Source organism: Neophocaena asiaeorientalis, unplaced genomic scaffold (assembly GCF_003031525.2).
Source record: "Neophocaena asiaeorientalis asiaeorientalis breed wild unplaced genomic scaffold, Neophocaena_asiaeorientalis_V1.1 scaffold129, whole genome shotgun sequence".
Taxonomy (NCBI): domain Eukaryota; kingdom Metazoa; phylum Chordata; class Mammalia; order Artiodactyla; family Phocoenidae; genus Neophocaena; species Neophocaena asiaeorientalis.
In genome coordinates, this window is record NW_020172446.1 from 1,185,076 (window position 1) to 1,208,380 (window position 23,305).

Here is a 23,305-nt window from a genome sequence, read left to right on the forward strand (position 1 = left end):
CAAGGCCCCAATCTTGGACTTGGGAACATGGGTTCCTGGTTCTCTAGAATCAGGCTGAGGGATTTGCTGACTTGAATTAGGACACAGAAAATGAAATGGGAACAGACATGGAGCTCCAAACATACTTAACAGCATAGGATATGAACCAAGGCAGCCCCCAAGCCAGGGCCCTCTCCCAAGAATGAGGTTGGCTCTGAGATCCTGGGAGGAAAAAAAGTATTTCAGGTGTTGCTATATGCTTGTGATGGAAATTAGAGAATTTGGATGCAGTCTGGATTATACAATTGTGATTCTGGGTCCCCCAGAGGTCTCAAGTCATAAAAATGCCCCTCATCTTTCAGTACTTGCCAAACAAGCAGATACCAAAAGAAAGGGGACCCATCTTTCATGGATGTCATTGGTAGTGTGGAAACAATACTTCATGGTGGTTATCTTCACCTCTGCCTGAACTCTGGAGGGTCTCTGAATATCTTATTTTGAGTCATACCCACAAGGCATCCTTGGGATTCTTAGCCTCTCTCCTTCCACCCTCAGTCCTCAGACAAATACGTCCCACCACACACCGTGCATCGGAATTTGACTACACAATCACACAATTGAGGGAAAGCTAAGTATACGTTTACTCTCCACCTAGTGGTAGCTAGGTAAAATTGCAGGCATAATGATAAAAAGGGAATGATCAACTCTACGTTGCTCACCTTCAAACCCAAACCTGTAAAGAGAAGGAGGGACCCAGATGCCGCAGGGACTGGGCAGATAATACAAATAAATGAAACAGGCCAGGTGAGAGAGTACAAGTATTGACAAGAGAGGCAACTCCTACGTAGTTCGAATTGATTGTCCTCTGTGGAAAATGCAAATGAGAGTTGCCTCAACTTCTGATTGTTCGAGAGAAACCAGACATTCTGATTTAATGTGAAACCTCCTGATTCTTAGATGGTGGCTGGATTTTCTTGAAAACACTAGGTGAGCTAAATAAAGCTTACAGTCCTCCAGTTTTCAAAGCTCTGCTGTACAGATGGTGACTGTCATCTCCCCTAACTGTGGAATTAGACTGCCACTCACCAGCCACCACTTGTAACTACAACAGAGGCATCGACTGCTTTACTACACACACACAGCTGGACTCCCCAGCCGTGGAGAACAACTAACTCTACAGGAAGAAGCAGAAGGCACAGCTGAGCCACCCAGCCATGGCAGCAGGCTGGCCCCATGACCAGCTGCTGGCTGGTAGGCACTAAATGGCCGACTGCTCCTGCAGGAAGCCTTCAGGGCCTGGGAGACCTTTATCCGGCTCTGAAGCCAGGGCTGCTTCTCGAAGGACTTCCAAGTGCTCCTCGGCAGCTGACAGCGACTGGTCAATCCAATCCAGGCCCCCGGTCAGGTGGCAGGCATTCCTGGTCACCAGCACCAGATGACTGACAGACAGGAGCAGGGCAGTTGTCCTAGAAAAAACAACAGGATCAGGTTCCAAAGGATCTAAGGGACTTTGCCCCAAAGCCCAAAGGGATAAGAGTCTAGACTGGTGTTCCCCAAGCTGGAGTCCCTTCCTTGGGAGGTTGCTGAGTATGTAATTTAAAGAGGGTTCGATGCTCAAAGAAAGCTGGGAACATCTGGGTTAAACAAAGGTAACTGAAGCCCTCCTCAGATGATGCACGTGATAAATCTCTAAGGGCAGAATGTAATACTCTGAGTCTCACTAACTTATTTAAGACCGGGAGCCCACTTTCTGCAACACATCCATCAACATCTCCCAGAAGAGGGTTTTGTGGGACAATTTGGATCTAGTCGATTGGATAAGCACATCCCCAGCTGCTGCCCCCTTGAAGACAGGATATTCGTACCCCACCTTGAGCATCACTTAATGATTCTGAATCAATGAGGCCCAGGGCTGGTTTACCACATCCTAAAACATTTAATTGCAAACTAAATTTAGGAGGAGGCTTTTTTTTTTTCAGTATTGAAAGATTCAGTGCAGAATATCTTCTATATAGCGAGTGTGCACAGCACATTTGGGAATGCATGACAGATGACTAGCCCATGAACACAGCTGGGCAGTAATAGGAGTGGGGTGGAGAGACCAACTGAGTTGCCGTGACCCACAGCCTGTCTGGCAATTATCACACAGTGGGCCTGTGAAACAGTCATATAAATCTGAGAGACAAAGGAAGATTTTTTTTTGTAAGTGGGTTTATAACTGGTAGAGGAACATAACAATCTCAAAAGCCTAAGTACACTCTGCGTATTAGGGGAGGATCATGAGAAAGGGGTTCCTGGGTACGTCCTGTGGAAGGTGAGCACAGCTTTAGCTGACCTGTCACTTGCATTCTCATTTCCTGCCCACCACCCGTACCAGCGACCCACTGGGCGGCACTCAAAGCTGAGGCATGTCTGCTTCCGGCACCCAAAGAGCAGAGAGAGCTATGGGGGAAGTGGGAGGGAGGGAAGGTGCCGATAGGACTTGGCCTGGGTGGACATTTAATCACAAAAATTCAAAATTTAAGACTGGCTCTTCCTCCTCTGGGGTTTCAGGAAGAGCCCTGGCGTCCAGCATCCAGCCAGGCTTCGTTCGCTGGTTGGCCGACCATTACCCAAAGCCCAGGCAGCCTTGGGAACCCACCAACACAGCTCTCTCCTCCACAACCCGAAGAGCCGACCTCACAGATCTGATAACACGGGGAGCCTCCAGCATGAAAAGACACTCGCCCACTCCACCCCTCTCACCGGGCATCCAGGAGCTTCGGGTCCAATGGAGGGTACATTGACTTCACAACATCGTCCACTCTGGGGGGGAGGCAAAAGGTTTTCAGTATTTTGCTCTTCTTATGGCCTTTTCTCCTTCCTTTCTTTCCTTACCCCTATGCTTCTCTTTTGATATTCCAGACCCAGTCTTTAGGGACTTTAACTGCATTCTCAGACAGGGACTTAAACAGAAAGACTTAAGATTCAGTTTAGAGAATATTTCTTCTGGTTTTGTTTAAGCTCCAATGGTCTAAAAAGTACAAGTTCCCACATCTGGAATGATATTCAAGATATACGACTACATTTGGACTTCCCTGGTGGCGCAGTGGTTAAGAATCCGCCTCCCAATGCAGGGGACACGGGTTCGAGCCGTGGTCCGGGAAGATCCGACGTGTCGCAGAGCAACTAAGCCCACGTGCCACAACTACTGAGCCCGCGTGCCACAGCTACTGAAGCCCGCACACCTAGAGTCCATGCTCCGCAACAAGAGAAGCCACCGCAATGAGAAGCCCTCGCACCACAACGAAGAGTAACCCCGGCTCACTGCAACTAGAGAAATCCCGCGCACAGCAACGAAGACCCAATGCAGTCAAAAATAAATAAATAAAATTTTTTTTAAAAAAGATATACTACTACATTAAAATAGCATATTGCCAAACAATATGTAAAGTCTGATTGACCTCATTTGCAGAAAAATGAATAAACAAAAGCTGTGAAATGCAGTGGGCAGGGGTAGTCTGGAGGAACACTCACCAGTCAACAGTGATTACCTCCAGGAATTAGGATGGGGTGGAATTCGGGGGTCCTTCACTTTTCAGATACTCTATTTCTGCAGTGTTTTCACTTTTACAAGTGTTTATTACTTTTACATTTAATTTTAAAAAAATGGTTAAAGGTAGTTATATAGAACACTAAAAAAAACCTCCAAGTTTAATTCGGGTTCAAACTACTCCATTGGATTTCTTTTAGCACACGGTACAGTTCATGGTTAATTTTCTTTTAATCAAATTCTAGAAGGAGCTACTACTCATTCTCATTTACATGGTTCCAGGTTTTCATCCAAATCCTTGCTCTTGGACCACCTGATAGTCAAGAAGCAAAAAATAACGATGTATTGTTTGATTCCCAAAGGCACTTGAAAACAGATGCCCTTGAAAGTCCTTGTCTTGGGACTGAGGGGCTGGTGCGGAAGTACAGAAGTGTGGTCACTCAGTGCCCATCTTAGCCGGCCCCTTTCTCTGCCCTGCAGCTGAAGCCACTCTTCTTGAAACTAACATGCTATCAACACACTATGTGAAACAGATGGAGCAAGAAAAACAGTGGAGGCAAAAAACGGCCCGAAAGTGTGAGGGCAAAAAGAGAAAGCAAGGCCCCTGATTGATTTATGGCAGGGATCATTCTGGAAGCAATCCAAGGTGCTCTGTAGGACGGGCCAGTGAGCACCAGGTGAGGTCTGCCCTCTGAGCGATGCCACACCCTGTCTCTAGCAGCACTGCTAATCCTGACCACCCAGGACTTCACTGGGACTCAGAAATCTCAATCTCTTTCCTCCTCCGAGCCCTCCTGGCGATGCTGCCTTGTAACCTGGGGTCATGTGAATTCGTCTGACCCCTGGGATGGCTCTCAGAAGTAACAAGAAGCATGAGGAAGGTCCAGCAGATATGAGCAATGCAGCCTCTACCAATCACGGGAGGCCAGAGGAAGGTCTGGTGCCTGCCTGCCCAGAGCCTGGGTCGGAGGGTCTTCAGGCCAAGGGCCCACCTAGGCTGATGCCACTCAAGTAGCCACACCCACCTGGGGCAGCTCCAGAGAAAGCCAAGAACTCTTCGGGATTATCTCCCTCCCACGTTCTCAACTCACTGAACTCCCTGGACAGAGTTCAAGTGTACCAACTCTTTCATGTTCCCTCCAAGGGCTGGTTCCTCGTGACCTACCCGAGGCCACGGCAACGTGGAAAGCGAGGACCCCTGGAACTTCCGAGGCTGATTAAAAAAACCCTCCTCAACTCGGAAAAACTCCCAACTCAGGCACATCCACGTGCCAGCCACCAGATGGCAGCACCAACTTAGTACCACCCTTCCCTCTAAGAGAAGGGCTTTATTTTCTTCACAAGATCGAGCCCAAATGAGGGGGTGGAGCTGTTGACTACAATCCTGCTGCTTGCCTCCCACGTGGTATTCTGCAGACAGCCTGGAATTTGGGAGATCTGAATGATCTCTTCACCTCCCACCCGGTCCTGGAGGCTGCTGGCTGGGCCCTGGATGGGGCCGGGGGTGACAGCACAGAGACAAGGAGCTGGTCTACAGTACAGACGCCAGCCAGGAGGTCACTGCACACAGGGGTGTGGGCACCAGTGGGAAATGTGCTTGCTGGCCCGGATCCCAGGAAAAAGGTGTGGCAAAAGGAAGGAAAGCAGCCCCGGCTGGCATGGGACCGAGGAAGAAGGAGCCAGTCAGCACTAGTCATATGCTGGCATTTCCCAAAAAGCCTACAGGCAGGGGCACTCTGGAGGGGAGGGGAGCCGTTTGACACCACCTTAGCCTGAAAGCCTCCCAGCGTCTAAACCCTCCTGGGTGCCCTGGGAATGTGTAAGGACATAAACCACTCAAGTTGCCCCTGGAGTGTCTCAGGAGAGCCTGGTCTTTCCCCCATCTCAGCTGCTGGCCCCTCCCCTCCCCCTCCCCCGAGGAGTATGGGGACCTCACCTGGGGCTGATCCGCTTGGCCACCACGATGATGTCACTGACACTGGCTGAGGTCTTCATCTTGGCCCCCGAGCCCATTGTCATGGCAACAAGTTTTTCCGTGAGAGTGTGACAGATCTACCACAGCAGGGAGGAGAGAGGTGATCAGGAGGGACCCAGCTCCCCCGAGGGCTTCTGCCAACCCCACAAAGCCAAACACGCCCCCCATCTCACAGCTGAGCCCCCTAACCTAACGGACAGATTGAAGAGAAAAGTACACAGAGATGAGAGGAAATGGGATGGAAGAGGCAAACCCCAGGACACGGCCGGGTGAGGAGGGAGGGGTGGGAACCTCAGATCAGGGTCAGGGTTTCGGCTTAGAGAAGTCTGAGCTGAAATAATCTAAGAAAAATCATGTGCTCTAATTTCACCTTCTCATTTAAGGGCAAAAACCTATTTTCTCTCTCGATTCCTTCACCTCCTGGCTTCGTCTTCCAAAGCGATAAAGATCGCCAGGGGCACCCTCAGAACTATGGACGGACAAAGGGCAACTGTTCCCTTTAAGCACATCCTCCAAAAGTGGAACTTATTTCAGCACTTTTCTAGGGTAACATTTTCCCAGGTTTGTCAAGATGATGATAAAAGGGCCTTGGAAAAAAAGCAGGAAAACAGCAAGACTAGGACACGTGGCCTCTTTCATCGTCCACCAACAATGCTGGCCGCCCCCAAAGCTTTGCTCCCCACTTTCGCACCTCCCCGATGTCGGAACCTGGATGTGCTTCAGGCCCTGGCAAAGAAGTTCCATCACTTGCCTTATACTTGGGGCTGGAAAAGAGAGGCAGAAAGAAGCCCAACAGCCCACCAAGGATCGGGATCCCAAGAGGAAGATGAGAGTCTCTCCTTTGATCTAAGGATCTCAGGATGGACCACTGAGTCCAATCCAATAAGACACCTTCTGGCTGATTTAACCCACACCTCAGCTGTCATTCATTCCCCCTCCTCCAATAGGCAAGGGCAGGGGACAAAAGCCAGAGCCAGGACACATCCTGGTTGGGAGAAGGGGGATGTAATATGGTGTCATTGTTCTAGACATTAGACCCATGTATCTCCATCTATAACCACATCTATACCCCCAAGAGATTCTTGGGATTCAATAATAAGCCTGGACTCTGGGACAACAATGTCCCACCAGGCTCTTCTTTGTCCCCCAAGAGAACAGCTGAAGGAGAGGCGGGATGAAAGACTTTTTAATATTTTGTACTGAATGACACTTAAAGCTGTCTTTTTTGAAATCTTGAATAATCGCTAGACAGAAAGAGAAATGTATGGTTCGCCAGGTTACTGAAATGAACGATATTTGCCATTGGCCAAACATTTCAATATTATTATTATCCTATTAAGTAGGAGAGCGTCAGGCAAGAATTGAAAACCAAATGCCAAAACTGTAAAAATCACCCCAAACTATAAAGATTTCCCCAAATGCAAATTGGATGCAACTCTCCACCCTGTCCTGGAGGCTGCAGGCATTAGAAGAAAAAAGTCTGCCTTCAAGTTCAAGTACTCACAGTTTGGCGCTTTTTTAACACTGACTGTCCCATTTGGCTGACTACTGTCACAGTCAAAGAGGGCTGGTGAACTTTCTAGTAACTGCAGAAGCCCCAATACAGAACTCAACTTGCTGTCGGGGGCTGAGCTCTCCGTTCATGAAAGAAAGTGCCCAGGAGAAGCTGAGAAGCCCCGCCTCCCCCTAAACACAGTCTCTATTCTGCACACAGCTTTCTCTACGGTCAGTGAAAATGTGGTTAGTGACTGCCTGTATGAGGACCAGGTGGAAAGGGCCTTGAGAATTTTAAAGCAGAACAGACCATCCAGGGGCAGCAGAAGTGAACAGTAGAAACTCCAACTGTCAGGCATGTTACAAAAGGGCCTCCTGCACAGGTCAGCGCTCTTCCCAAAGTTCCTTCCCCTCGGACAGTCTGTGGACACGGATGCTTTGGTGAGCACCCCTTATCCTCCTGGGGAAACCGCAGAGTATTACCTTCAAGATGGCAATGCAGTGGGACATGAGACCCCTGGGGAGACAAGAAGCATTTGTCAGTACAGGCCCACCTCCCTCCAGCCACCACCTCCGTGCTTCATCCAGTTCTGACCAGTGGGCACAGCTGGACACCACCTGAGAACAGGGGTGCCCCAGCGATTAAACGAACAAGCCCAGGAGCTAAACCAGGAGGCACCTTCTGTCCCGTCTTTCCCTTTCCTCTCCCGCACCCAACCATGCTGTTTTAGAGCCCTGAGCTTCTGAGACTGTTTCCTCCACCCAGGGAATCCTTCCCGGTATCCTCAGCCTGGGTGGTCCGGTGGTTAAGACTCCGCACTTCCACTGCAGGGGGCACGAGTTCGATCCCTGGTGGGGGAAGTTCCGCACGCCGCACGGCGCGGCCAGAAAAGGACCCAGGACAAAAGGCACCCACTCTGAGAAAGCCTTCACGAAATCCAGCCCCACCTCCGGCCAGGCAGCTCTAGACGCCACCTCCTCCGCGTGTCCGCTGCACCGTGCACAGAGACCCCCCCCTCCATCATTTCTGAAATACTGTATTTTAGTAGAATTCTGCCTCCACCGCCAGTTCCATAGCTGCAGCGCCTGGCCCAGAGCCCGCACATCGCACCTGTAAACATCTGCCCAGTGAATGAACGGCTGAGTGACAGGAAAGGGAGCGGCACACCCTTCTCAAGCTACAGCATCTCCTGGTGGGTGGAGGGATCTCCGAGGGAGACACCGGAGACAAAGGTAGCATCCCTGGAGCCTGAGGGTCAAATTCACAGGCACCCCAAGGATAACCCAAGCACATCAGGGCGACTTTAGAATAACTCTGCCTCACATCTATGGGCCTCAGTGTTCAGGTCTACGAAATGGGGAGAGCAAGGACAAACACTGTGGTGTCATAGTCTAAGTTCCCTCCACAGTGAAGGCAGGGGAAAGAGCGGCAAATGACACAGAGCTCCTCGGTGCAGTGACAGCGCTCCTGGGCACTCAGTCAAGGGCTCTGGAAAAGGCGGCCACGCGAGGGCACCCAGGAGCCTGGGTCGTCCTCCCCAGGCGGCTGCAGGAAAGCAAATGGTCCCCAAGGCCTTACGAGGCATCTTCAATCCAGTCTTCGTTCTCCAGAATGGCCTCGATGTGGGGGTTGGTGATGACGACATCGTCCAGTTCTAGCTCTGAGGGCTCAGACTGGGTCTCCATGGCGCCGATGAGGTCCACAATGGGCCTGGAAGGAAAGCCCAGCTAAGTGGCTTCAAGATGGACGACCGCTGCCGACTCTCCTCATCGAGGCCCACATATCCGCCCGAAAGGATAAAGGGAGGGAGTAAGTTAAAGCGGGGACTTGCCCTGGAGCCAAACCTGAGGCTAGTGGGACTGCACTGTGGGCAGGGCACATGGCTAGACAGTGAGTCAGGGAAGTAGGGGCACGAAAACACAAGAAAAGTGATACAGAACAAGATGCGCCATTAAGAGAAAGGCAGGGCTACGACCACAAGAATTACAGAGATGTACTCGACAGGGCTGCTCCTGTGGGACAAAATCATATCCGTTTGTAACTTATTCGCCCTTCACACCTACCTTTAATGGAAAAGCTAAAGTTCCTATTACTCAAATCGACCTGTTCTGCAGAATCAACTCCTGGGAGCGACCTTGGTCCACCGGCACGGCCCCATCCCCTCCAAGTTATACTAGAGAAGCGGGTGAAGTAAAAATACCTCCTACTTTACAACAGGGTTCTTGAAAACATGAGACGCCACAGCAGAGCTTTCTTGGGTCCTACAAATGGGCACTGACTAATTATTAACCACTCAACAGAGATGATGACAGGATTCAGATAGAGGGGTAAGAGAAACTAAGGGTTTAGTGGCCAGGGTCCCTTGGGATCTATCCATTAAACTATCCCTAAACTGAAAATGGCATCTTGCTTAAAAGTATGTTTCTCATGAAGAAATCCGAGCAGAGAGAGAAGCAATCCTATGCTGGGGTTTCGCAGCCCCAAGTGTCTGTTGCTTAGATGTGTGGCTGGAACGTGGGCATTGGATTTCTGTTCCTATGAGTTTGGCTGGAAAGGGATTTGGCCTGTCCAAATGCTAAGTGAGGTGGCCAGTTTGGGAGAGATTTGTGCTAGGTGAACATGTTCAGAGACAGAGTCCGAGGCGGCTCAGGATGTTGGGGGAGCTTGAGGACCATTATTAAGCTCTGAGGTCTTTACAGGGAAGGACAGCCTTTGGGTACCATTTTAGGGGTAAAAAGCTGAACGACAGTTGCCCAGCACCAAACTTCTTTTTCTTTTGTCGGGGCCCCAGGGCACAGCCCCTCTCTCCTCCTTCCCCTCCCTGGGCCACTCACTTGGAATCATAGCGCTGCAGGAGATCTCGAGGCCGGCAGTAGCGCTGCCTGCAAACCACCACCAAGGCTGCAAATGAGGCCAGAAAGATGGTGGCCAGCACACCTATGGCAACAATCACCACGGTCTCCATGCTTCCAGGTGGCTCCCTCAGTCCCGGTCAATCCCCCGCATGGGCTGAAGCTGGAAAGACACAAGGGCAGAGCAGCCTGGTAAAGAAGCAACGCTAAGTAGTGTGGTGGTGGGGTCCTCCCCGTTGGCGGGTTGACGGGGAGGGCAGCTAGGTCCCCCGAAGTCACCTGGAGAGACCTGAGGGCCTGAACAGAATCAAGACCCATGCCCCAAATTTGATCTTTTCCTTTACTAAAAGTGTTTGCTCCCCAATTAAACGGGGATGGCCTTTTCAACCTGGAACAAAAGGAAACATTGCCACTAGCACTGTTGTTTTCACATCTGCCCCAGGCGCATGAAAGAACACCCACCTAAGAAGAAGGGTGGGACTGTAGCTCCTGAGGGTCTACCCTGTGCCAGGCACTTGGTATGTGTTCACTCTTCTAACGATCCTATGAGATGGGTAGCAGTATCTCCATTTTACAGTTGAGAAAACTGAGGTCCAGAGAGGTTACGTAATTTGTCCAAGTTTACGTAGTCAGGAAGCAGAAAGCCATCCACTCAAACTGAGATGGACGTTCAGCTCCCTTGTCCTTTCTAAGGAGGAAAGAGGATTCTAAAAATTCTGGGGAAAGTTTCGATTGTGAGTTTCAGCGCTGGAAACTTACAACTGGTATTAAAGTGTTTGTTGCCTATTCACTGCCTGTTTTCATTTAGGTCTTTCTTTCACACCTATCTTAAACTCATAAGCTAGAGGAACAATGGCATCTCAGGGAAGCATGTATTCACAATGTTATTTCATTGCAGGTCTCCTACTTGTGTCCTTTTGAGCAAGTCTTCTCCCCTCTCTGGGCTTTTATTTTTCCACCTGCAAAAAAGGGTGCTTTGACCTAGAATTCTGACTCCAGGACAGTACATCTTCTCTGTTTGGATTTAATGCTATGTTCTATGTCTTGGAGGGTCCAAATGCTCCTGATCATCATTCAATAAGTATTTATTGTTCATTTACTATGCACCAAGCACTGGACTGGATTCTGGAGATTGGAGATAAGTAAGACATGGGCCCCAAAACCTGTGGAGCTGGGGGAAGAGGCAGACAGGCAGACAAACCATTTCAACTCCGTGTGCCTGTGTCACATGCAGAAGTACACAGAAAACAGAGTGCCAGTGCTTACATGCCACTGTCTAGGAAAGCTTTCCTCCCAGGGCAGGTGATGCTTGAGCTGGGTTTTGAAGGATGAGTAGGAGTTTTCCAGGGGGACTTCACTGGCACAAAGTGCCAAGGAAGCCTTCTCAGAGGACTCACAGAGCTGCTCTCCCACGTGATGTTCACTTGCCCACAAGGGTAAGAAGGCTGGGATCTACCTTTTTCATCTCTGCATCTCTGTGTTTGGCGCGGCGGGCGAGGGATCCTGCGTCATTTCTCTAGATGTGTTTCTCTATACTATCCCTCCTAAAGGACTACCTCCTTTAGCCCTTTGTCTTTCCTCCTTCGCTCACTTCTCACTCTCTTCATTTTTCCCTGTCTCAGCTTTCCTCTCCACCCCTCCTTCTCTCTTCCCCCTCCCCTCCTCTCTCGCTTTCTCGGTGTTTCCCTTCCCCTCCCCCTCCCTCTGCCCCAGGTCTCCAAGACCACCCGCTTTGTTTCCTGTCTTCCTGTGCGTTTCGGGTGTGTTTCCCTGAGTGTGTAGGAGCTTTTCTGTGAGTTGTTGCTGTCTCCCTCCGTGATCGGTCTGTACGAGTGTTTCTTCGTGTGTTTTCTTCTTTCTTTGTGTATTCTCCTCTGTGAGTTTCAGGATGAGTTTTTCTGTTTCCCTCTAGCGGGTTCTAAATCCGCAAGGATAAAACAGACCCAAGACCCCCCTCCTTCCCCCTGCGCGGCCACCCAGAACACCCACGCCATACCCAGGACCTAGGGAGGGACCCCCACGCGCCCCGGCTCACGCCACGCGGGGCTCGATGGCTCCGGGGCGCGCAGCTCCGCCTTTCCCCCTCGCGGGCGCAAAATGGGGAGCGCCAGGCGTCTCCAGAGGGTGGCTGGACCGGGAGCGAGTCTGCTGTGCTACCCGCTGTCTGGTTCAAATCCTGGCTCTGCCACTCACTAGCTTGTGGGCAACTTATTTCACTCCTCGGTACCTTGGTTTCTTCCTCTATGAAAGGGACTACGACTTGTAAGCATCGTGAGTTAGTTAAATGCCACGATGCATGCAATGCTGGGCCCAGGGTCAGTGGTAATCAGTGAGCCACGCTGGGCAGTGACAAGCAGGCCCACCCCTACCAACTGCCTAGCCAGGGACAAGAGTACGAATGCAGGACCCTGGTTGGCAGTCCTGCCCCTTCCGTTCAAACCCTACTCCATCCCATACCAAAGGGGGACTCACAGTGCATTCATAGGGACACAGCCTCCACCCTGCAATGAGCCATCCCTCAGGCCTGAAGATGCCCACGACAGGCGGTGCCAGCTGCCTTGGAAGGATGGAGGTCCACACAGCCCCTGGAAGCAGGCTGGGGGCCGTTTGAGCAGGGATTTCCAGTGTCCAGAGTACCAGGAGCATGGTCTAGAAGGATCATGGTCATTCTCCCTTGGCTCGAACTCCTAGCCCTGTGAGGAAGAGACAGGACCAGAGCAGGACCAACTAAAGCCTGGGGCCCAGGTAACCAGACTCAGGTCAGTACTGGTCATAAGTACCGAAGGATGCAGACCAGGTCCCAGGCGCTTAATGTAGGTTCTGCAATCTTGTAGCCCCTAGGCCACATGCAGCCCACAGAGGTATTGTTTTGGCTTACAGTTTTTAAAAACTCAAATTAGTTGCCAACATTTTTAAAAATCAGGAATTTTACTTATACCTCTAGATTTCTAGCTTCTCTGGAAAATGCATAAGCTCTCTCAAAATGCAGCCCATATTCCATTGGGTGCAACCGTCAGTAAGAGAGGGGAGGCTGAATTTCCAGGCCTGTTTTTCCGGCCTACCCCCTCTCCTGCTGGGTGCAACATACACTCTATGCACGTACACTTCGCATTCGTTTAAGGGCCTGGCCCTGTGGAGCTGAGGTTACCCACCATTGGCACTCAGGAACGAGAAGGTTGAGCAATGATTTTATTACCCTCCAAAGGGCTTTCATGGAGAAGTTACAATCGTGTAAGGAAAATGGGCTGACGGCAAAGCAGCAAACATCAGAATGGGTGACTGGGGACAGTAAATCTCCATGCCTTGGGGATACTGTGAGAAGAATGGAGTGCTGTTTTTGTCTTGGGTGGTTTAGACACCTGTGACTCTGTGGGAGAGATATAAAAGAAAGCCTTAACCTTGGCAGGGGGGTTGTAAGTGGAAAAGAATTACCAACACAAACAAAAACAGCCAAACGGAAAACTCTCAGCTGCTGCCTGGAGCTGACGGTGCCAATGCCCCAATTAACCACCCACTACCCAGCTGTAGGGAGGACAGGGTGGCACTAAGGTTGAGCCAGTGCCTTTCCTAGTCAGCTGCGTCCCATCATTCTAGTAACTCCTGCCATCCCAGTGCCCCTTGAAGTCCCCCCAGATGGACCTGGAAAGAACTTGGGAGTACTCAGTGTTCTGACTTGCAAGCAATAGAAATTGGTCGCTTGTCCCACATGGAAAGGGATCTTGTTGAAAGCACCTGGGGTGTTCACAGAATCCGCGGGAGACTGAAGACCTGGACTAGGACATGGGCAGGCACCACAGGGGCTCCAAGGGCTGGGTGCCACTGCCCTGAAATGATCATGACCCGCCCTTCAGCTTTACCTTCATTCCGGATTCAAAGTCCTGGGTAGGACCTCGCCCTGTCGGCTTGCGCCGTAGGAGGCGAGGCACAGGCAGTATCCTGCCTTCCAGTATCTCTGCATGCAAGGGAGGTCCCCCCAACAAAAGATAAGAGGGAGGGTTGCTGGGCTGCTCCCCACAATTCCAATACTCCTAAATACGGCCTCTCCCCACTTAATCTGAGCATCAAATGGTGTAGCGAGAGTTCCCAAATCAAGGACTGAACTCAATGGGTAGCAAGGAGAAGCCAGCAGGCGGGCAGTGGTGCTGACCGTGGTGAGGCTTGGTTCCTGGCCGGTGGGTGCAAGCTCGTGCTCCACCCAGGCAAGGAGTGAACATTTATTGAGCGCCAACTGTGTACCAGACACTGATCAGGGCATCCTACATACTTTATCTCATTGATCTTCCCACCAACCCTGAATAGATGGTATGATTATGTTTGCAAGGAAGGAAATAGACTCGGAGGGGTAAAGCGACTTCCCCAAGCTCTTTCAGCTTGTAAGTGGTAGAGCAGGAATGGAACTCAGGACTCCCTGGCATCAAAGCCCAGGCCACTCAAACCAGGAAACTACCAGCTCTTCCAGTGACCTGGGTGATCAGAACACAGCAGGTTGCCATGGCCCCAGCAACAGCTACAATAGCTAGAGCCACTCTATCCCAACCCCCATTCTCAAAAATACACTTCTGGTCCTGGAAGTGAGCCTGTCCCATTGTGATATCCTTTCGCTTTGTTTTGTCTTTTCCTTCTGCTGCCAGCTGCAGAGTTGTATCTGTGTCATTTGATCTTCCTGGGTGATTCCTTTTGCAGCACCTAATGCTGTGTTATGTCCTAGTAATAACAGATGGGGATAGTGCTGCTTGGCAGGCTGGACGCCAAGCACCTAAGACGCTCGTGCTCATCCACTCAGCGCAGCTGAGCATCCCCTGAAAGGCAGCTCCGAAGACCGAGGTGGGAAAGGAGTGAGGTAGACAGATGTCGATCACCTACCTTCCCCCCAGCGCCCAACCCATAGCTCTGGGCAGCAGCCCCTTCCTTCCAGACAGGCAGGACCAAAACCCCCTCCCGCCCCAGCAAGAAAAGCACCTCCCATGGCCTGTAACCCTCACTAAACCCTCCCGACCCATCTCCAGGCCGTCAGAGGGACAGCAGAGCGGCATCCTTCACCCCCACCAGGTAGGCGGTTAAGAGCGGGAGCTGCGCCAGGGAAACTGCGGTCTGAGGTCTGCCTCCTCTGCTTGGAAGCTGTGTGACCTTGGACAGTTTCCTCCAAGTGTCCCCATTGGAGAATGGGCATGACAGCAAAACCTATGGCCTCCAGTTGTTTTGAGGATTAAATGAGATGATGCATTTAAAATGCTCATCACAGAGAAAGTCGAGTGGTGGCTACCAGGGGCTGGAGGGAGAAAGGAATGGGTAGTTGTTGTTTAATGGGTACAGAGTTTCCATTTGGGAAGATGAAAACATGCTGGAGAGGAGTAGTGCTAACGGTTGCCCAACAGTGACAGTGTGCTTAATGCCGCTGCCATATACTTAAAAATGGTTAAAGTGGTCAAGTTTATGTCATGCATATTGTATCACAGGTTTTTAAAAAAGTGTTCATCACAGCATGACATACAAAAAAAATGGGGCGTCTTTGACATTCCTCAAATGTGCCCAGCTCACCCTACATCCTGGCTGGGCTTTGCTCAAAAGTCAGGGCGCAGGTTGCCATCAGGAGGGCAGGATCCACGCTTCGTTTCCGTCTCTCGATCTACATGCTGGTTAAATAGGTGGATCCACTTCTTTAAAATTCCCTATATTCCTGGACTCCCTGCTGCTGTTGTTCCCATGGCTCCCTCCCTCCCTTTGGTCAGGTGGCTGCTCAAGAGTCACCTCTACCGAGTAGTCTTCCCTGATCCCCCCATCTGAAGGAGCATCTCCCATCGTCCACACTCCCCTGGCCTGATGTGGCTTTTTGAATGGCACTTTTGCTACCGGACAGTGCACTAAATATTTGTTTATTGTTTCTCCCCTTTCAGAATGTAAGTTCCACAAGAGCAGGGACATGACTGTCTTATACTTTACTCTGCTGACCTCCAGTTCCTAGAACAATGCCTGGCATTTAGTAGGTGCTCAATAAACACTTGTGGAAGGAATGAACATAAAGCTTAACTATTGTCACTGTCATTCTGCAGTGGGGATACGAACTCTAGACCCATTCCCAGCACTCGGAAGCCCCCTGAGGTGTGGCCGCCAGGGGGAGGTTTAAGGCAGGAGGGTTAAGCCCATGGGAAGCACTCAGAGAGGATAAGGCAGCAAGCACTGGAAAGAAAGGAAGGTTGATCTGAATTTGAGTCGCAGTTTTGAATCCCTGATTTGATTCAGAGTTAATACTTGTTTGAAGTGTTCCGGCCCTTTTATGGGCTAGTGAACAGCTTTCCAAGGAGACAGAGGCCAGCAGGGAGGGGTTTGTGTACACGCACGTCAGGCCTCCTCTGAGCTATGGGCGTGGACAGACCACAGTGAAGCCAGTCTGCCTTGCAGGAGCAAAAGCCAGCAAACTCTCAGAAGGGCTGGGGCTGGCAGCAGCGGGGGAGCAGAACCAGAAAGCAGCGAGAGAGGAGAAGGCTGGAGGAGGGCAGGGCTGGGCCAGGATCCCCATTGGGAACAAAGGCCAGATTTGCATTTCCTCTACGTCAAGGCAACCGGACCGGTGGACATAGAGACCATTAATACAGATTTCCCCCAGGGGACATTAGGGCATGTGCACGTGGGCAATGGAGCGGGGGCGGGGTGGGGGGTTTTGGGGGGTGGAGCAAGGGAAATAATACTGTGTCAGTATAAGAAACACTTTCATGTACATTACTTGACTTTTACCACAACTGTGTGCAGGGGGCATTACCATCACTATTGTACGGATATGGAAACAGACATGGGCAAGTGACTACCTGACTGCAAGTTCAGTGCAGACTCTCGCCCCTACACCAGGCGGCCCCTAAGTTCAAAGTCAAGATCAAGCTGGCGACTGTGAGATAAGAGATGGGGAAGAGGATTAGAGGTGAGTCAGACAGTCTCCCTCCATTTCAATTTCTTGACCACCTTGGAAACCATCTTCCTCAACCTGCCCCACTCCAGGGTTCATGCCTCAGCGACACATCCTCATTTCACCCCCTTGTGCCTGGACTTAAAACCGGATTGGCTAACCTCTTAAAGTGAAAGATAAACAGCAGGTCTTAGTGAAAGGTAATTAGAATAATAAAAGTATCGATAACTTAGGTCACTGCACAGGGAGTTAGGTGTGCTACCTTGGTCCTCTTTGTATTTCCTGTGAATACAAAAACTAATTTGAAAAGATACAAGCACTCCTATGTTCATTGCAGCATTATTTACAATAGCCACGATATGAGAACCACCTAAGTGTCCATCAGTGGATGAATGGATAAGGAAGATGTGGAATATATATACAATGGAATACTACTCAGCCATAAAAAAGACGAAATCTTGCCGTTTGCAACAACATGGATGGACCTAGAGGGTATTATGTTAAGGGAAGTAAGTCAGACAGAGAGAAACAAATATCGTATGATTTCACTCATATGTGGAATACAAAAACCAACAACAAAAACATAAACAAAAGATAAAATAAACCAACCAGACAAAACAAACACATATATACAGAGAACAGAGTAGTGGTTATCAGAGGGGAAGAGGCAGGGGTGGGGGGAGGATGAAATGGTTAAAGAGGATCAGCTGTACGGTGATGGATGGTGAGACACTGCAGTGCATACAGAAATAAACATACAATGTTGTACGTGTGAAACTGACACAATGTTATAAACCAATGTTAGCTCAATAGAAAATAAGTTTTAAAAATAATAAAGAGGGGTAATAAAATACTAGAGCAAGAGAGGAAGGCTGTGAAATCTGTCTTTAGACGTCTTTCCAAAAAAAAACTGTTTTGACAATTTTAAGTGTTTTTGCCAAGAGTACAGAACAGCTCCTAACTGAGGTGCAACCAAATCCTTAGCCCAGAAGTCAAGCCTGGTACCTGTGATGGGTGACGGGATTTGGGGAGAAACTGTGTTTCCCTCTAGACTAAGTCAGACCCCAGTGCTTGGGGAAGGAGAATCTCGGGGGAGTTTGAGACATTAGGACCCTCTCAGCTCTTGAGTCAGCTGGGTTGACAATTCCCCAGGACAACCGTGGGCTGGAAGAGGTTTGTGTCACTACCGGGCATTTGTCTAAACCCTAAGGGTTTAGGCATTCCCAAAGCCATCCTAAGATGCTTGTTCTGGATCCCCAGGACGGCAGAAACCTAGCAGGGAAGCCCATGTCTGGGCTTATAGCCCGCAGGTTGCCTTCAATGCCTCCATTGTCCACGTCTAGTTACCCACCTGGGCAGCAGCATCTCTACCTCCTTAGAGAGCGCAGGGCCAGTGGTCCAACTATGGAGAGAATCGGGGAGGGCTTGAGTGCCTCCCAAGTGGAGCAGAACGCCCCCTGATCACTTCATACAAGCTGGCTTTGGGGTCTGCTGACAACATAAAACCAAGAAGGTGCACTTCAAGGAGTGGTCACTGGGTGTCACCCCTGCTTCTTAGGCAAGAGCCCTCATGGGGCTTCCTGCTAACACGAAACAGTGCTGGAGAGAGACAATTCCTTCTCTGAGATTCAATTTACAGGCCTGACATCTTCCGTGCCTTCTGTGAATCCCATGAGGTTCTTGCCCCTTTCTTCCCACTCCTCCCCGCCACATCCTGGCTGGCCTGGATTGGACGGTGCATCATGCAGTAGCTCCCTCGCTCCTCTCTCCCTAGTTCACTCTGCAGAACCCACACTCTGCATTCTGCAGCCAGGCACTGGAGCAGATACATGCGGTGCAGAATGTTTACACGGCAAGACTGGCTTTGCTTTCAATTCATGACCACAGACCTTAAGCAGGTGCTTAGTCCTGGGCAGTCATTTGTCCATAGATGTCCAAGCTTCACACTCTTAGTCCCTTAGACAACTTCATATCTTATCTGCAAGATATGTCCCTCCTCCACTTTCACTTGTTTCACTCGAAAAAAAAAAAAGTACTAATTTCCTCATTTTTTCATACCAAATCTCTAAACTTCCCATGTTTGTACACATTTTCTCCTCTTTCATTTCTACTCTGAATCCCATCCCCACCATCACCTTCTCAAGGTCCTTGGTCCTTTGCCTGTTTCTACATTCTTCTGAATCTCCCTCTACGCTGGAGAATTCCCATGAGCAAACAATGGCGTTCTAGTACCTATCATCTTCAAAATCTCTGTACCCAGTGACTCTCCAACTACCAGCCCAAGTCTCTGTTCCCTTTCAGTGCTACATTTCTCCCTTTGTCTCAACACCATCAGAAAAGCTGTCTCCACTGACTAGCTCCCATTCACTCTTCAACCTGCTCAAATCTGGCTGGTACCCTCCCTGCTCCAGTGGGCAGATTTCTCAATGCACCATGATCCCCTTGTCACCAAGTGCAACAGACACAAGCATCTCATTTTAACACTCTCCCCAGGATTGTGCACAGTGGACTGGACCCCTTTCTCCTCTCCTGGCTTCCATGACACTACCCTCTCCTGATTTCTCACATTTCCCGCCCTTTGTTTCCTTTGTCTGTTCTCCACTACCTGAATCTAAATATTAGAATTTCTTTGGTCTTGGTCTGAATTGTCTTCTCTTTTCCTTTTTATCCCATCTTCCTAGGTAATCACACCCATTCCTGCTGATGTATATGTTGCTATTTTATGCTGATTCCCAAATTTGTATCTTTGGTCCTTCCTACCTATTTGACATCTCCATTTGCATGTTTCACAGGTATTTAAGACTTAACCTGTCCGGAATGCAAATCTCAATTTACACCTCTCCCAAAACACCTGTCCTCCTTCCTAGAGTCGTGTTCATTTCTATAACCAGCCCCACTGTCCACCACACTGCTCAAGCCCTAAACTTAGAAACCATCACTTTTTCCTTCACTTCTCATATCCATTCCATTCGCAAATTCTATTGATTTGATCTCAAATTCTATTTCAAATCTCCTCACTTCTTTTCACTGCTACCCACCATCATCCCTCCACTAAACTCATGCAAAACATTTTGAACAAATCTTCCCATTTCCACATTCTCCTGAATCTATTCTTGACACGGCAGCAACAGTGAAGGAAATGTGCTGTGTCTTATTCTGAGTATATATAAACATATATATGTAAAACTTTGAGGTATGCTTAAGATTTATACACCTTACTGTGTGGTAAACTGCAACTAAAACCAACAAAAACCTAAACAAGATGTCAATTCCCTAGTTAAAATCCTTCAGCAGCTTCACACTGCCCTTGGAATAACAAACCAACCCTGCATGACTCGGCCCCAGGCTTCTTCTCCAACCTCATCTCCTAATGTACTTCTTTCTTGCTTGCTAGAACCCAGCTGCCCTGACTTTCATTTAGTTTCTCTAACAGGCTGAAAGCTTTCCTGCCGGCCTCAGGACCTTTGCTTATGCCGTTCCCTCAGCCCCAAATCCTTCCCCCCTTCTTTGCCTTCATGTCACATACCCAGGCCACAATGTCTAAAATATATCAGCCCAGACGCAAGAGGGAAGAGATATGGGAACATATGTATATGTATAACTGATTCACTTTGTTATAAAGCAGAAACTAACACACCATTGTAAAGCAATTATACTCCAATAAAGATGTAAAAAAATAAAATAAAAAATAAAATAAAAATAAATAAAATCTATCAGCCCATTTATTCTTTCTGCTCCTAAATTATTGTATTTTTATACTACTATTATAATTGGTTTTTCCATGGTTGGGACCAGCTTTTACATTTGACTGACACTTATTACATACATGCTATTATGCTAGGTGCTATATAGATAAACAACGTCATGGGTCTTATACTCAAAGAGCAAACAGACCCCTTTTCCCTTTATTTTTTAGTTTCTGTAAGTCAAGGTAGGGGTGCTTAAATTAAGAAAAAAAATCCTCAGTTCATATCAGTGCAGCATCCCCTACCTTGGGGCTGGAGTGGGGGGAGCGACGGTAAGTCCACAGTGTAACATGTTGAATTGTGTCCAAAAATACAATAGGTAAGCTCAAAACAGGGCAGATACGTGCTTAAGAAAAAATGTTAAAAACCATAAGCAAGCATCACACACAAGAGAAAGTGCCTTTCCTTTATTTATCTATTTTCACAAATTAAGTCAGAGGCTAAAAATGCAAGACCCAGAGAGACAAGGTGTGTCACACCGAGACCACCACTGCAGCGGGTTCTTCTCAGATACTTCATCTTCCAGCTCAGTCCTCCAACGGACCCAATTTTGTTTGACAAGTGTAATCATTTCAACAACAGGGCCATTCAGATTCACTTCATTTATTCCCAAGCTCTTCCGAGAGCATCTCTGCTTGACTGCCTCAAGGATCTCTCTGCTGGTGACGGTTCTTCTGTGGTTGTAGAGGGACAGTCTAACCGCTTCCAGGCTAACCCGTTCCAGCCACCAATCCTCCAGAGCTCCCAGTGCATCCAAGATCCAGGAGCACCCACTGAAGTCTGGGTGGGTCTGGGACAGAAACAGCATAAGGGTGAGACAGAGAAGTGAAGGCTCCCATAGTCAAGAACGTATGGTCCAACCCAGTACCCGAGTACCCATGGCTTCTGTGGATTCATGTGTCCATGGAAACATACGACCCACCCAAAGGGACAACAGTAGAGATGTGATGAAGGAAACTAGGCCACTGTACCTGTCAGCTCTCTCTGAGGAAGAGGCAGGGAAGGGAATTTGTAGGTATGTGAGAAAGATAACCTTTGGATAATACAAACTAACTCTGGTCACTTCAACTTTTGCGCCTTGGTTTTTCCTAATAGAAGCAGAGTTAACATCCGGCACCTTCTGAAGATGGAAAATATAGTTTTAGCTTCCAGTATACTTTCACACTCTATATTCATATTAGTGAGCATTTAACACTTTCTAATTTCCCGCCTTACCTCCTTGTGCCAACAGGATCTCCAGCCAAGCTGGGAATACATGCTCTTCCTCAGGTGTGTCCCTATGTTTTCCGGTCCCCATGCCACTGTGTATCTGTCACCTCTACCTCCCATGCCTGCACCCAGCTCCACCTTTCAAATCCCGTCCATCCTTTAAGGCTCTTCCCCAAGTGCCACCTCTGGCTTATCTGCATTCCACACAATCACCCCACTGAGGACCAGAGCACTTTTTGTTCTCAGAGCCTGTGTCACACACTGCCTATGTCATTAGTGTCCTTGTCTGAAGTTAGAGAGGCAGCAGAAACAGTCCAAGGAACGCTGCCCTGAGAATCACCCCTCCTGGGCTCTAATCCTAACTAGACACGAGACATCACGTTAGCGAGTCATAGACTCACACTGGGCCTCAGTTTCTTGAAAGGAAAGGTTTGAGGTGGGATTCTAAACATTCCTCGTGGTTTTCATAATTTACAGGTATTTGCTCAATGCGCCCCCCAACACACACACACACACACACACACACACACACACACACACACACACAGCAGGACCGTGAGCCCCTCTACAACAGAGCCCTCATCATTTTCATCTGAGCTCCCACAGCAGGTCTGGCTGGCACTTAGGCACTCAATACGTTTATCCAACCGACCTCTGGTTTTATCCTCGCAGCACCCTGAAAGGCTGACCCAAGGTCACGGACCTGACCCTTTGGAGGCTTGAAGAAGCAGGGCGGCCTGCTAGACCCACAAGGTTAAGGACAGGCCAAGGAAAAACTAATGCTCAGAAGAATTCTTGGTCCAAGTACTCGCACCGAAGGCCTTTCCAGCCAAATGCAGAATCTCCTGCAGGAGCTCACAACTGGGGGCTGATTTTGCCCTCCGGGGTACACTGGGCATTATTTGTGGACACTTTTGGTGGTCATGCTGGGAGGGAGGGTGCTACTGGCGTTTAGTGGGCAGAGGCCAGGGATTCTGGTCAACACCCCACAATGCACAGGACAGCCTCCCACACAAAGAACTACCCAGACCCCGTTGTCGACGGTGCTGTGGTTGAGAACCCTGTTCTGAATCACACACCTTCTCTCCTTCTCCTATCATTCCTTAATCCCATTTTCCCTTCTTCTCCCAGAATAAACAACAGATTCCAAACGATACTACTGGAATGCAGGGGGCTTCGGTACAATTACAGACATGAGCGCTCAACCTTGCTTTCATGGGCACGAAGAAATAAAATCCCATTAACATATGCACACTCTTGGATATAAAATAGATAATCAACACGGACCTGCTGTAGAGCACAGGGAACCCTGCTCAACACTCTGAAAAAGAATAGATACATGTATATGTATAACTGAATCACTTTGCTGTACACCTGATACTAACACAACACTGTAAATCGACTATACTCCAATATAAAATAAAAATTAAAAAAAAGAATATTCCAAATCAAGGCTTGACACATCTTTCAGAGAATCTCCTTCCTGTCTTCCCCATAGCTTCTCTTGAAGGGGAAGACTTTCCTGATTTTGTTTTCTACAATTTGTATGCCATGGGGTGAGGTGTTGGGTGGGCAGGAAAAAGGAACAAGTGCCTACCTACTGAAAGAAATTTCTAAGT

At 49.1% G+C, this 23,305-nt stretch overlaps 1 protein-coding gene across 1 annotated transcript; it reads right to left on the bottom strand.

Moving 5' to 3' along the window:
• Positions 1-596: 596 nt before the first annotated feature.
• Positions 597-9,999, bottom strand: TMEM98 (transmembrane protein 98). The gene is made up of 6 exons (XM_024736537.1): positions 9,816-9,999; positions 8,560-8,691; positions 7,464-7,497; positions 5,448-5,563; positions 2,725-2,784; positions 597-1,445 (listed from the first exon to the last, which is right to left on the bottom strand). Exons 1-6 carry the CDS (start codon positions 9,944-9,946, stop codon positions 1,238-1,240), a joined length of 681 nt encoding a protein of 226 aa, XP_024592305.1. The 5' UTR covers positions 9,947-9,999; the 3' UTR covers positions 597-1,237.
• Between the last annotated feature and the right edge of the window lie 13,306 nt (positions 10,000-23,305).